The sequence below is a fragment of the Sminthopsis crassicaudata genome, chromosome 5 (genome assembly GCF_048593235.1).
Source record: "Sminthopsis crassicaudata isolate SCR6 chromosome 5, ASM4859323v1, whole genome shotgun sequence".
Lineage (NCBI taxonomy): Eukaryota > Metazoa > Chordata > Mammalia > Dasyuromorphia > Dasyuridae > Sminthopsis > Sminthopsis crassicaudata.
The window spans coordinates 187,945,579-187,960,211 of record NC_133621.1 but is presented as its reverse complement, the minus strand read 5'-3'; the positions used below and the strand labels follow the sequence as shown (position 1 = coordinate 187,960,211).

Below are 14,633 nucleotides of genomic sequence, written 5' to 3'. Positions count from 1 at the left end.
CTTTTTTCCCTCCTGAGCTTTCTGCTCAGTCCTTTCCCACAGATTCATTCAAAAAATTGGGAATTCCAAATCTTGTAAAAAAAAAAAAAATTTTTATGAAGTGTATATGAAAAGAACAGTCTAATTCCTCAGCACAATAGCATCCTGTAAGCAGGACTGTCCAGCAGTCAGTTCCATGGCTTTCAAGTTGATAAAAGTCCTGATAAGTTGATAAGGCCTTACATAAAGGCCATCTGCTATTAAATGATACCCCATGCTTCCTCAAAGGCTGTGGTAAGCTTGGCACAGGTAAGAGCAGCAGAAAGAGGATAGTTGCTGATGGATACCATCTTTTCTGTGTAGTCCACATTGACCTAGGGAGAGGGGAAAAAAGAACCATGAAGAACAATGTTGCTATACAAAAAAAAGTCTACCAGAAAGGGAGTAACTGGAGTCAGTTTCTGTTACTGACTTCCCTAAACAATTCTAACATTGCTGCCAAAAGCAATCCTTTTTAAATCAACTACGATACTCCCAAGAAGCAGCAGATACTGCCATTTTATGCCAATCAGAGAAGCATCTCTTACCGATCCATGAGCAAAGGCCCCAACAACAAAGACAATAGGGTCACCACCAGCAGCCAACTCTTTAATGTCACTGACAACAGGGACAGAAAAGGAAGTGCCAATCTTCATACATCCTGCAGGAAAATGGTCTGACACTGGATTCTTGATCACCTAAGGAGAAGAGTTAAGTCTAAGAAAACAAGATCACTGATGATCCAGATATTCTCTTCTCTCTATATACCACTAATGATCATCAAGTCCTTACCTTCAACAGTTTCTGGGGGCCATCAGCTGCTCGAACACTGAGTTTGTGCAGGAGCTGAACTATTAGAAAACAGGAGAGTTCAAATCCATCCCTCATCCTCATAGTTCCAATTGCATCCCCAAGCAAGGATGGCAGTTTATAGGAAAGCAGACATGTCCCTCCACCCCCTCCCCTTCCTGCCTTTTGTACTTCTTAATAAGAAAGCATGCTACACCTTCCTGCAGTCCTAGTCAGATTCTGAAAGGTTCTGCTCCCCATCTATCATTTGATCAAATCTGAATAAACAAGAGGCTAGAAGGGGAAACCACTTTGGAAACTCACATGGAAACTCCATGTGAGTTTCCAATTATTAGCCATCCTGCTAGGTTCCACTCCATCTCTTCTCTTACCTCTAAGTTCCTCTTGAATTGTGTCAAAGAGAAAATCAACCTGACTCACCCATGAGGCCACAGAAGCGGTCAAAGGTCCGAGGAATACGAGTCTGGGGGTTCACTTCAATCAGAACATTTTTTTGAGTATGGATATAAACCTGAAGCAAACCAGCACGGTTCAGGGGACTGTCCATCAGCATCAACAAACTCTGGGAGAAATAGGAATCAGAAGCATAGACAGTAGTAGTACTTAACATGTAAAGTTTTGAGTGTTCTATACATAATATAGCCTGTCCCTGAAGTTACCTGGTGAGCTATGTCAGGTCTCACTTCTCCAGGGTCCCGTCCATTTTTCAAGAGTATAGATTTGTGTTTGTCACAGTTGAGCAGCTCATAAGTTTTTCCTACCTGGGAAGGCAAAGAAGTCTGCATTTAATTTTGCAAAAAGGATGAAGCAAAGATAACTTATCTTTTAAAATGTTTAAATTCAGCCCCATGTGCATTTAATAATTAAGTTAATGCATTTCAAACACCTACATTCAAAAAACTCACTATGGCTAAAACTCTTAACTGCACCTGTCAAGTGTCATCTGAGACAACAAAAGCAAAAGCCCACAAAGTACAACGCAATTGCTGTTTTCAGTATGATGATGTGGCTTTGAGGAGTGAAGATGAATGTTTTAAATCTACTGAGTAGATAATAAGGGGAGTGAAAGCCCCTGGCCATAAAATAGCTAGGAGAGGGACCTGCTAAATTTGGCAGATGCAAGTCTGTAATCTAGAATGGAAAATCCCAGCTCTACCACTCAACAACTTGACCTTGGGCTTGTTATCCTAGGCTTCAATTTTCTCATGTAAACGAGGGAGAAACCTATGAGGGAGATTAGCCTATGATAGAGGTCACCTATGATATATATGATAGAGGTGGTTGGGAAACTAAAAAGGAAGAGTTCCCAAAGTTCCTCATCTACAAAATGAGGACACAATCTAGGCACTCTCTCTAAATTGTTAAGTATTAAAACACCTATAACAAATAGTTTTGGATATATTCCCTTCATATAAGGGAAGTATCTGTTGGATGAAACCACAAGAGGGGGGGGGAAAAAAAGGATCCATTTAGTAGCACAGCTCGTCAGAAAATGGAGAGGAACCCAAGTCAAGTCACACTTGATTGTCAGATTTGTCTCCTTCACTGAAGGAGAGCTGATTGTTTTTTAGGTGATTTATAATGGTCGATAGCTTTTTTCTCCTATTGCCACACAAACTAATATAATGTAGGACTGTCGAGTGTCCAGAATAATGAAAGCTATATTAAAAAAAAAAAAGTCACTGAAAGTTTTAGAAATTAAAGGTACCAACAAAAAAGAAAAATGTCTTTGCATCAATATGGAGCTGATTGCCTGGACATACTGAGAGGTTCTTTCCTAACATAACTTAGAATTTGCTAAAATAGATCACAGAAAGCCCACTGTCCTTTCCATGCTATGTTAGAACAAAATATTCGTGGTTAAATCTGACACAGAAAACCCATTCAAACCCTGTAAAGACCACCAAAATGACAACACTGAGTTGCAATGTGCCCAACTGGCTGGTGAGACCCAATCACACCAGGCACTGCTATAAATAGGACACATTATCCCTAAGAACATTTGAGGTGGATTCTCTAACTTTGTGCATCTCATGTTCCTTCTCAGCTAATTCAATTCTGCTTTGTACATCATCTTCTCTGATGGGGACAAACCACACTGGGCACTCCTATGCCACTGCCTTCCATGTCATACAATCAATTCTAAAGTTCTTAAAAGAGACCTTGTATTGCTTTTTCTGGCCACCTTGTGAGCATTTGCCATGTGTGACTTATGCAGTAAGAGTTGGAATGCTGAGCAATTTAGTTTGCAAAAGGACCTCAGAACCTGGTATCTTGTTCTGCCAGGTGATCTTCATAAGACAATTCAAATGGAAGCAAGACTTGGGTGCTAGGCACTAGATATTGCAGAGAACTGTCACTTGGAGTCCTTCAGACTGAGTTCAAATTAGGGTCAGACACCTACACTTTGGGACCCCAGGCAAGCAACCTCAATTGCCAAGTCCCAAACAAAAAAATACTTCAGCAGCAATATCCTAATCAGATCTGCAAGCAGAAAAATCCTACTACATAGTCATTTTCCCTTCTAAAGTCTGAAGCCTATAGTTGTGACCAGTTATACAAATAAATTTATGAGAGGTTGACAAGAAAAGGGAACTCAGAACTTACCCGAAGAGCAGTGCTCAATAGTATTGAATGAAGCAGAAGCAGATAGATCAAGAAGGATGAAAATTGAGAAAATACACCAGATCTTGTGATTTAGGGAGAGAATGGGGCAGAGAGCTTGAGTCTTAGAAAAGTGGTTGAAAAGTGGAAAAATGTTGGATAACTAAGGGGATTATAAATGACACTTGATTAGTCTTTTTATTTATATATTGTTTGCAGTGGTCAAGACTTGCATCATCTCATTTAATCTTTGCCCAAGATCATAAACTTGAATCTATAAAAGGAACTCTGTAGTAATGGAAAAAACTGGATGAGACCCCCCCCCCCCGAAAAAAAGAAATGACTTGCCCAATGGAGCCAGAAATCTAGCCCAGTTCCTCCAAAACCAATTACCTGGCCCAAGTTTTTTTCACTGAAACCAAAGTAGTAGTTAGTTGGAAGGTGATGCACAAGGAATCCAAATTAACTTTCTAATTAAAGGGGACTACCAAGTGTTTACAATGAAAAGGCAGCAAGAGGTTAGCAATCTATGGGGGAAATATGCCTGATTTACAGATGTGAAAAGGACTCGGGGCCCTCTTCACCGGTCATCTCCACCAACACAGACGTATGAGGAGAAAAGACGGTTGGGCAGATTCCCAGTTTTAGGAATATAAATCGGGGGAAGGTTTTCATTTCTCTACGCCACTGACTTTTGGGGCGGAGCTTCATGGTCTAAAGAAATTCCCAGGGCGCTTAGAAATCTGGGCCCCTCAGTCACCTTTCAATGCCCGTGGCAGTGAAAGTTCCAGCGACATTTTCCATGGTCACAAAGGCTGTTTTCGGGGCAGGACTAAAAACTTTAAGGGGAGAGAAGAGGGAGAGGCAGAAACCGTCCTAATGGCTTACATCCCAGTGAAAGTCCCGCTTTTTTTCCATGACAATGAGCCTCTACGACCCCACCCCTCCCCACCTCGAGGGGAAAGCTCCCAGGGAAAGAGGATAAAGAGCCACACGAGCTTCTCCATTGGAAGATCTCCAGCTACAGAAAACAGTCCTACTCCACAGCTCCCCTTCTTTCCACTCTTAGACAATACCTTGACGGTCTCCAGGCTGGCCCCTTCCAGCACCACTACGAGCCGCCGGCCTCCGCTTTTGCTCCCCACTCCGAGACGGGGCCGTTTGGGTTCTGCCGCCTCCCAGTCTCGCTCAGTCTCCCGAATGCGCCGTTCACGTGCCTGGAAACCATCACTGGGCGCCGCCATCTTGCAACCGGGCACAGAATAGGAAATGACGCAAACTTTACCCAGGATACCTCTCCAGAACCGGGCGCGGGGACGTGACAACTTCCGCCCGGACTCCGTGACTTCCTGTTACCATCTTTGAAGAGGGCACTCGAACCGAGAGAACGATGTCTTAGCCGAGGTTCGCTCCCCGGAAGACTGGGCCACGCGAAGGAGGTGGGGCAACTTCCGATCACGCGAAGGCGGTACCCAAGTTCGTGTCCTCTCCGGAAATAGGGGGACGATTTAGGGGAGAGCGCTCTTCCGGTGCCCTTTCTCCTGGGAGGAGCAAGCAGGTAGCGGAGCCTCGTGTGAGAGGTGCGGATCCCGATAGAAGTAGCGCCGGCCAGGGCCAGGGCCGGGGACTGCGGAAGGGCAGGGGAGAACCGGTTGGCATCGCCGGCCTGCTTCCCCGCCGCGGCGCCAGGAGGCAGACATGGCCCAGAACCTGAAGGACTTCGCGGGACGGCTGCCCGCCGGGCCCCGAGGCATGGGCACCGCGCTGAAGCTGCTTCTCGGGGCCGGGGCCGTGGCCTACGGAGTCCGAGAGTCCGTGTTTACTGGTGAGAAAGGCGAGAAGGCCCCCACGTGGAGCGTGCCCCGCCCCCTCGCGCCCGAAAACTTTGACCTGTCCTTGAGCGCCCCCCACACGCCCCTCTCCTCGCGGTGTATCTGCCGCCGCCCAGCGCCACGCCCTCCCCCTCTCCCTCCGTTCCCCCCGGGACCGGCCAGCCTAGGCTTTTCTTTGTTGATACCGTTCAACCTTCTCCTTCCCCTTGTAGTGGAAGGTGGGCAAAGAGCCATTTTCTTTAACCGAATTGGGGGTGTGCAGCAGGACACTATCCTCGCGGAAGGACTGCACTTCAGGTAAGTCGTGGGGCGGCTGTGCAAATGTAGGGCTCTGGAACCTGTGCTTATCCCGGGGCAAAGCCGCCTGCGCTCCGCCTTCCACTGCCCCGCCCCCAGAAAGGCGCGCGGAGGCGCCAGGTGCCGAAGGGATCGCTGAGGGGGCCCGCGCGGCGGCGGCCGGGCCTCGGGCCTGCTTGGAGGGTCTCCTGTGCCTTCTCCGGAGCTGGAGGGGAGATCACCGGGGTGCAGGTGTCCAGGATGGGGCGGGATGACAGGCCCTCTGCGAGCGCCCCGTGACCGAGCTTCTTCCCGTCCCTCCTCACCCCCAGGATCCCCTGGTTCCAGTACCCCATCATCTATGACATTCGTGCCCGGCCCCGCAAGATCTCTTCTCCCACAGGCTCCAAAGGTGGGTCTCAGCACCCGGAGGCAGGGAGGGGAAGGAGGTGGGACCCCACAGGTGGGAGAGGCTGGCGGCAGAGTAAGCAATGTAGCACCTCCTCCCGGCTGTCACCTCTGACCCCCTGCTCCGCCCACACCTGTTGCCAATCACTAACCTCGAGGTCTTTCTGTCTATACCTCTCCCCTGGACTGTTACTTTGGAGGTAGACTGACTAGCCTTCTCTGCTCCTGAAAGCCTCTCCTCCTTTAGAAGGCACTGATCGTGTCAGCTATCTTTTCAGAAACTCACTGACTCCTAGTTGTCCACGGAATAGCCTGTCTTCTCCCAGGCCTGAGGTGGGTGAGGGTGTAACCGGTGCTGGCTCCTGTGAGCCCCGGACCAGTGAGGTTGTCGGGGACCCCAGAGACTTACCTAGTGCAAGCCTTCGCTGCAGAGAGGCCGGAGGGCTTCCCACCCCAGGCCAGGTCTGCCACATGCTGCTCCCCTTCCTGCCTGTCTCTGAGCTGTAGACAAAGTGCAAAGGGACTGGGGGATTCCTCTTCAAATCAAAGTAATTATCAGACTCAATTCCAGATCTCTTGCTTCTCTTCTGTTCTTATTCCATAGCAGTTAGAGGGCTTCTAGACTAGGCTTCCCTGGACTGATGGCCTTCAAACAAGCCTTCCTGCCTTCGCATTTCTTCTCAGAGAGAAACTCTGGGCTTCTTCTAGAGTCCCTTCCACTGATACAGATCATTCCTTTCTCAAAGACTTCAAATGCCTCCTGAGAAAGTACCGAGGCACCATGAAATCACTGAACCCTGAGGGGGTGAGGAGGGGATGGCACCTCAAAACCCTTCCTTCACAAGGTTGTTTTGAGGATAAAACATTGAAAGTGTTTTTCAAATCTTAAAGCATAATATAAATGTGAGCTTTTATCACTAAATAATGACGAATTCCATTTAAAACCAGGCTGGCCCCTTTGAATCTGCCCGCCCCTTTTTCAGCACACCCTAGCATTTCTCTCCTGTCTCTACCTCTGTATCAGCAGCGATTCCTCCTCTCTCTTTTCCATTGAAGTTTTTCATCTCACACTGTACGGTACTTTAAGGTCTGCACAGCACTTCCCTGCCCAAGGAAATAGAGTCAGTACAGGGGCTAAGTTCTTACAGTGAAGCTTGAGGCTCAATCTGACTGCTCTTCCATGGGGCCGTTCTCTCTTTCCTCCTGTGTTCTCCACTGAAACTCCACCAGCTTTCTGTGCAGAGTAGGGCTCGCTGCTTACACCACTGCCTCCAGTGACTTAGCTTAATCCAGCCAGTGTCAGCCGTACAGTCTGAGGCTTGGAAGGTCCTCCCCAGAGTCTGCTGGGATCCTCCACAGTGCACACAGCAACAGAACACGTTGAGCACGACTTGCATCTGTGTATACATCTTACTTCCTGCCCCAGTCTTGAGAGTATGTTAAAGACCTGGCATCAGGTGCTAAGCTAATATCTTAGAGCGAATACACTTGTGCCTTCTCCCTTGCCTTCCTTCCAAACTGGGCTCAGAGTTCATCGCACTAAAGGTGCGCTCCCTGGCCACAGAGCTGAGCTCATCCTCACGGACCTCATCTGGGGAAGGAAGGAGGGAGTCTGTGTCCTCTCGACCAGGGATAGTCTGGTCCAGCAGGTGGTTGTGGAGTGCGGAGCTGGGAGCTGAGGGATTGCCTGCCTTGCATCCCCAGCACATTAGGCAGGGAGCAGAAGGTGGCTCCTGCGGCCGGGTCTGAGCCGGCCCTGGGTGATGGTTTTTCTTGTTCCTGCCAAGACCTTCAGATGGTGAACATTTCCCTCCGAGTGCTGTCCCGACCCAATGCCTTGGAGCTGCCCAGCATGTACCAGCGCCTGGGCTTGGACTACGAGGAGCGGGTGCTGCCCTCTATCGTGAATGAGGTGCTCAAGAGCGTGGTGGCCAAGTTCAACGCCTCCCAGCTCATCACCCAGCGGGCCCAGGTCTGACCTCCCCTCCACTTGTAAACAGAGGCAGCTTGGAAACTGGTGAACCCTTTGAGCAAGTGGGAAGGAAGAGCCAGGGCTGGGGGCAGCCATATTTCAGAGACAGCATGAGCCCCAAAAAAGCTTAGGCCGCCCCGAACTGGAGGCTTCTCATGTAAGCTTAGCCCCTGGATGACAGGACACCCAGGAGCCAGATTTGGGTCAGGGGGTTCTCAATCCCTCTCTGGTGTGGCTTGTGAGGCGGTAGCCTTTCCTCAGCATCTCTCCTTCAGCATCCCCTGCCTTCCCACCCCCAGGTGTCCTTGTTGATCCGGCGGGAGCTGACTGAGCGGGCCAAGGACTTCAGCCTCATTCTGGATGATGTTGCCATCACAGAGCTGAGCTTCAGCAGAGAGTACACGGCTGCAGTGGAGGCCAAGCAAGTGGGTGAGTCCCGCGGGGAAAAGTCGGCCATGGGGGAGGGGCGCCCAGGGTGGGGGAAGGCCGGCCCTTGATGCCTCTTGTTTGTGTCCCTCCACCACAGCCCAGCAAGAGGCCCAGCGGGCTCAGTTTCTGGTAGAAAAAGCAAAGCAAGAGCAGCGGCAAAAGATCGTACAAGCCGAGGGTGAAGCTGAGGCTGCCAAGATGATATCCCCATGTGTTAGAAGTCGGTCCCTGACAGTTAAGACTCCTCCCTGGCTGGCTGGGTGATGACTCCAAGGCGAATGCGACCTCCGTGCCATCTGACTCCTGACTCCCAGGGGGGAGGGGGGAGGCTAGAGGAATTATGATAATGGGGGTCTGAAATCTTGGTAGGGGTGCCAGAGACCTGGACCCCTGCTGTAAAGGCAGATCAACAGCATGCTCGGGCCCCTTGGTTCCTAGTGGCTGCCTTCAGCCCCTGGCAGCTATATTAAGCAGGGGCCCACAGGTGGGGTCAGGGCCAAAGCAGAGGCACTGGCTGCGTTTGAGCGCAAACCCCTAGATCTGACAGCCCCAGAGGAGGAAGGAGAGGCAGGATAAGGGCGGTGAGGTTAGGCCTGGCTGTTTCTGTGTCTCCTTAACCACCTGCTTACCTTGGGGAAGCTCTGAGCAAGAACCCTGGCTATATAAAACTACGTAAAATCCGAGCTGCCCAGAACATCTCCAAGACGGTGAGTGGGGAGAGCCGGGAGGCCCCGAGGGGAGACCAGGCACCGGGCTGAGCTCAGGGCCAGTGACTCATGGCTTTCCCTTGGCCCCAGATCGCCACATCTCAGAACCGAATCTATCTCACTGCTGACAACCTCGTGCTGAACTTGCAGGATGAAAGCTTCACCCGGTGAGAAGTGGGCTCACTCAGGCACAAGCACCCTGGCCGCTCACTTAGTGGGGAACTGCTGGCAGCCTTGGGCTGTAGGGGTGGGACCTTCCCTAGGGTATTAATTCTTCTTTACCCCAGTGAAGATTTGGATGGATCACTGACTCAGGAAGGCAGGGGCAAGAGAGGTAACAGGTTGAGGAGTTTTAGTTTCAGGGCCAAGCCCTAGTGTCATCATTCATCAGCTGTCCTTAGTTTTGTCAGGGGGGGAGCTGCTGGGTGTGGGGTGGAAGAGAAGTGTTGTGTGAACCCAAAGGACCTTAAATCATGTCTTTCTCTCTATGTCTGCCGCCTCCCTCCACACTTCCTACAGAGGAAGGTAAGTTGTGGCTGGGAATGGGTGTTGTGGGTGATGGGGGGCTGGGGGCTAAGACTTAAGATCCTGGCTTGGGAACAGCTCCTGAGGCCAAGCCCCCTCCCACTAGACCAACCACACTGTCTTCTCCACAGTGACAGCCTCATCAAAGGCAAGAAGTAGAGACTTCCTGATCTCCAGAGCAAGCTGATCTCTTCCTCCCTGAGTTAGTCTTGGGAGCTGGCAGACGGGTCCACCTCCCTCACCCACCATCATGTGACTTTCCTCCACTGCCCCCCCCCACTCGTTGGATAAATGAAGACTGACAGATGTTCCTTTCCCTAATCCCCCTCCCCATATTTTGCTGGGGGCCTGGGGTATAAGGACTGTGTGATTTCTCAGTGATTTCCTCTCTCGCTGGTTTCCCTCCAAGGCCGGGAGGAGATAGCAGCTATCCCAGGAATTCTCAATAAATTTTTATTACTTAAGTGGAACCCTCGGCAGCTTGGGATCTTCTTGGTTTCCTCCCCCAGGAGGACTGGGGGGTGGGGCTGACCAGATGCGCTGCTTCGCTTCACCAGCAGGGGGTGCAGAGTCTGGCCTGGGCTGGGGACCGAGGTAGGGATCTCTGTAAGAGCGGCACAAGTCAGCCCAGGCCTAAAAGAGCCAGCCAGTAAGGGGAGGCCTGGGCCCGGATGCTCCTTAATCCAGAACCTGGTTTTGAAGCTGGAACCACCCTCAGCTGCTCGATGTCTTTCTTGTGCATGAATAGCAGCAGTGTGGCCAACAATGGCGAGCTGCCCCAAGTCATTGGCCAGATAGTATTAGGATAAGGAAGTCGGACACATCTTACTAAAACCCGTACCAAACACTGGGGAGAATGCCTGGCACCCTAATTATCAGACTGGATTGTTGGAAAGGAAAAAAGGGGATTCTGGTCACAAATTGTAAATTTTTTCTGAGCCCACTTCCAAATCTGAAATCTGGAAATAAAATTTGTTGGCTTCATTAGAATTATTACAAGTCTCTGCACAGCCCACCTAAGGTACAATATAGTCTCCAACCTCCTTGGCAAAGAAAAATTAGCAAATATTTTCAACACAGGCCCACAGAATGCATAGAAGTATTTTCATTTTGTGGCTAAAAAAATGGGCTCAATGCCTAGCAACAGTGCAAAAGCTCAATGCAGGCTTGCTTTTTTGAAATGGGTAAAGTTGCACATAATAAAATTAAAGTAGGGCATCAATATCAAAGACCAGGTCACCTGCCTGAGCCTGAGGTTCTAGCACACCTTGTGGTCAATGTGCTTCCTCTCCTTAGAAGTGAGTGAAGGAACCTTGAAGGCCAACGATTTGTTTGTCCATGTTCTCTTTGGAGTGTTTTGCTTTGTTTGAGAGAATGACTTTGCTTGGTTACAGTTTGGAGTTCCTTCCCCAGGAAAACGAGACTTCTTATTCAGAAGGGATGCATTGCTCTATCCCTCTTCAAGTGTCATTCAAACACAGGTCTGTCCTCAATTATTTTAGTATTGCTGTTCATTGGCCTGGTCCAGTACCCAGTCCAAGCTTCCAGGAAATGTAACAACTCATCTTGGCAACAGCCTTAGGACATTTAACTATCAGTTTGCATTCATCTACCTAAGCTGATCTCATCCCTGCCAATTGAAGATTTTGAATTGGTGGGAATGTTCTCCCCTACAACTGGAATGTTGATATTCATCACATCTGAGTTTCCACTCCAAGGACGTACCTGTATTTCTTGAGAGAAAATACTTGCAAAAATAAAGTTAGATACCCTTAGAGAAACTAGGATTAGCACTCTATAGAGGACCGCAGCCTTAGAAAATTGCTGCCCCAACCCCACTAAGGTTCTTTTTAAGAAGTTCCTTTACCACAACAAAGAGTTGAGGGGATCCTTTGAAAGAGGAGGTAAATACAGGGGAGGATTCCAACTGAAGATGGAGGCAAAGTCCTGCCCCACCCTCAGGGTGGCCATCTTGTCTTTCCAAGGATGGTTCCAACAGCCCCACAGCTGAGATCTTGAGCACACCCCCAATCCCTATCTCCCAACACTAAAAGATGAAGGTCAGAGAAGATGAACAGGGATCTTTCAGTGGATCCCTGGAGATCGCCAGGGTCAAAAGTCACCGAAGGGAGAACCAACCCGGGGGGCATCTTTACCAGACAGTGTTAGAAGCTTCACAATTACACGATCCAACACTGCACTGGAAGATGGCCCCAGAGCTGGCCAGCTGGGCAGTCAGGGCCAGAGCTGGCTAATCACAGTAAGCATCTCCAGTCTCTTTGCTCGTTGGGCTCTCCAGGAAGAACTAAAGCAATGCCCACACACCGGGCCTGGAGAGTTCCTGGTCAGTAGCGGTTTGTAGATCCACGGCTCCACCAACCACAGGCCTTGGAGGGGGCCCTGGCCAATCCCAGGAGGGCAGCAAGAGGGTGGAAGTCTCAGGGCCCCTCTGGAAGGGGGGAAGCCACCAAGAGGAAAGGCCTGGACCCCGGCGAGGCAGGGAAAGAGGATGTTGGCATCCTATTCCCAGGTGCCAGTGGGCATTGGGAGGCGTCACGAGGAAAGGAGCTCCATCGTTACCCGGCAGTATTAGAGACGTCCAAGCAGCACCCAAACACTGCTGGGTAAGATGGGGCACCCGTCCCACCTGCCCGAGGCTGGGCCCGGAGAGCCTGAGCGAGGCCGGCCCTCACCATCAGCACGCCCGGTGGGGGGCTTTCTCCAAGGCTCCCCCTCCCCCAAGCCCACCCAGCGCCCTCCAAGACATCGGAAAAGACTGAAACGCAGAGCCCGCCGTCCAGAAACCCCAGGCCTTGTCTCCTTCCCGAGGCCTGAGGCCTGTTCCCCACTCTCCTCGCCCGCCACTTCTGAGCCCCACCAGCCTGCCCTCTCTCTCCGGCCGGTCGGACCTGCCCGCCCTGCTTGCCTTGCCCTCCTCACCTACCTGCCTCTGGACCCCGCAGTGCCCTCACTTCCGGGTTCAGGAGGGGACGACGGAGAACCGGCAGTCCTGTGTCCATGGGCCTAGCATCAGGGCCTCTGCCTAGCCGCCTCCCTCTGGCTGCCTAGCTCACCTGGGCCACGCCTGCAAAGGGCCGCCACACAGGTGTGTCCTCCTGCCATAGGCTGGCTCTCCCCACCCCCACTCCACTCCCTTAACCCTTTCCCTTCCCAGGTTCCTTCTCTCCTTCCCCTTTCATCCTCCTCCTCACCTCCTACCTCCCTCCCTGCCACAGCTCACTTTCCTAAGACTTTAAAAAGACAAAAGTCTGGTTTTCCTTCATTCCCTGCGCTTCCCCCGGAGGACCAGGACTAAGCAGGTAGATCTGCTCCCGTGGGAGCGACGGAAGAGCTGAGTCTGTATTTCTGTTCCCTCAAAACTTCTCCAATGGCCGATGCTGAGTGAGGCGAGCAGAACCGAGGGAACATTGTCCGCAGCAACAAGGTTGTGTGGTGACCAGCTCTGATTGCTCTTTGCAACAATTCAGACCAGCTCCAATAGACTGGTGATGGAGAGGGCCGTCTGCATCCAGGGGCCGAATGAGGAGCACAACGCAGTGTTCTCACCTTTTCTGCCGGGGATTGTTTTCTCACTTTTTCTTACTTTTTCCCTCTTTTGATCTGATTTTTCTTATGCAGTGTGATAAAAGTGGTCAGAAGAATGGCACATGTTAACCTGGGTTGGATTACATGCTGTCTGGGGGAGAAGGGGAGGGAGGGAGAAAAATTCGGAACACAAAGTTTTGCAAGGGTGAATGTTGAAAACTATCTTTGCATGTATTGGGAAAAATAAAAGCTGTTATTATTTTAAAACAAAAACCTCTCTTTTATGGCTCCTCTCTACTCACCTGCCACCCTTTCACAGGCCCTCATCCTCCCATCCCTGCATTATCACCATAGCCCTCTGGTGGGTGAGCCTGACTATGAGTCTCTACATTCATCGCCCACCAAGTGATGTTCCTAAAACACTGCTCATGTCAACCCGTGCCATCCACCACATCATCAAATTCCAATGGTTGCCTATTACCTCGAGACAAATATAAAATCAGATATAAAAAATAAAATTTCAAGTCTTTCCACAAATTCACAAGTCCCGTCTCCTCCCGACCTTCCTGTTTTCTTAATCTTTGTATTAGAAAACGGACTTACTCTTCTTCACACAGGACTCTGATTTTCAGTGGCAATCCCCACGGGTGGGTGGACAGCTCCCTCTGTCTCTCCTCCTGAATTCCTCATTCAGCTCCAATCCCTCCTTCTACAAGAAGTCTCTTCCAGTCTTCCTCTGCCCAACCCCTCCACTGCTGCTAGGCTTCCCTCTAACTTTCCTTGTATAGATTCGATAAGCAGGTAAGTGTTGGTAGATAGTTTTCCTTATTGGAATATAAACCCCTTTGTGTCCCTGGCACATAGAGCTTAGTATGTTTGCTGACCGACTATATTATCCATCTTATTCATTCCAAGGTTGTTGAATGACTAAGAGAACTGGAAGAGGTCAGGTCAGGGCTGCTGGCAAGCATCAGGGCCATACTGTTGGTTTAACACTTTGCGGATGGTCAGCACGGGGCTGGCTGCGTGGGATGCAGAAATAGCATTCTCTGCACTGCCCAGAGGCTCCATGTGCCCATGGAAGCATACAGATGTGTGTTTCTCCTGGTTTTCCCTCAGTCGGTCTGAAACATCCATACCCAAAGTCCTTCCTCACATCCCCCAAATACACACTCAGTTTCAGCCCCAGTTCTGAGCTAAAAACAAAAGCCTAGCTGCTCCCCTCTTGCTTTTGTCTTTTGGGGGAGAAAAGGGGAAAAAAGGCAAATTGGGGGGCCAGAGAGAGGTGCCATTCAATCAGTAAACATTTAAGTATGTCTACTAACTACTAACTACTAGTATTAACTAGTTCATAACTACCTAGCCAAGCTAACTACTGGGGGATACAAAAAGAGACCAAAAAAAGTCCCTCCTGCCTTTAAGGAGCTTACAATCTAATCGAGAAACTTATAAATGTATGCAAAGTGAGCTGTTTACTGGATCAATAGGAAGTATTAATCAAGAGAA

The 14,633-nt window shown here is 50.1% G+C and overlaps 2 protein-coding genes and 1 non-coding gene across 3 annotated transcripts; 2 read left to right on the top strand and 1 right to left on the bottom strand.

Moving 5' to 3' along the window:
- Positions 1-72: 72 nt before the first annotated feature.
- On the bottom strand, positions 73-4,737 carry EMG1 (EMG1 N1-specific pseudouridine methyltransferase). Its single transcript, XM_074269097.1, has 6 exons — positions 4,509-4,737; positions 1,488-1,589; positions 1,249-1,390; positions 811-869; positions 567-716; positions 73-353 (listed from the first exon to the last, which is right to left on the bottom strand). Exons 1-6 carry the CDS (start codon positions 4,674-4,676, stop codon positions 240-242), a joined length of 735 nt encoding a protein of 244 aa, XP_074125198.1. The 5' UTR covers positions 4,677-4,737; the 3' UTR covers positions 73-239.
- Positions 4,738-4,788: 51 nt separating this feature from the next.
- Positions 4,789-10,051, top strand: PHB2 (prohibitin 2). The gene is made up of 9 exons (XM_074269096.1): positions 4,789-5,257; positions 5,477-5,561; positions 5,873-5,952; positions 7,736-7,920; positions 8,220-8,349; positions 8,447-8,550; positions 8,979-9,056; positions 9,147-9,230; positions 9,713-10,051. The coding sequence occupies exons 1-8, from the start codon at positions 5,131-5,133 to the stop codon at positions 9,225-9,227; spliced, it is 870 nt and encodes a 289-aa protein (XP_074125197.1). The 5' UTR covers positions 4,789-5,130; the 3' UTR covers positions 9,228-9,230; positions 9,713-10,051.
- Positions 8,606-8,895, top strand: LOC141545264 (small nucleolar RNA U89). The gene has a single exon (XR_012482948.1). It is a non-coding gene; the product is annotated as a small nucleolar RNA U89 (small nucleolar RNA).
- Positions 10,052-14,633: the final 4,582 nt, after the last annotated feature.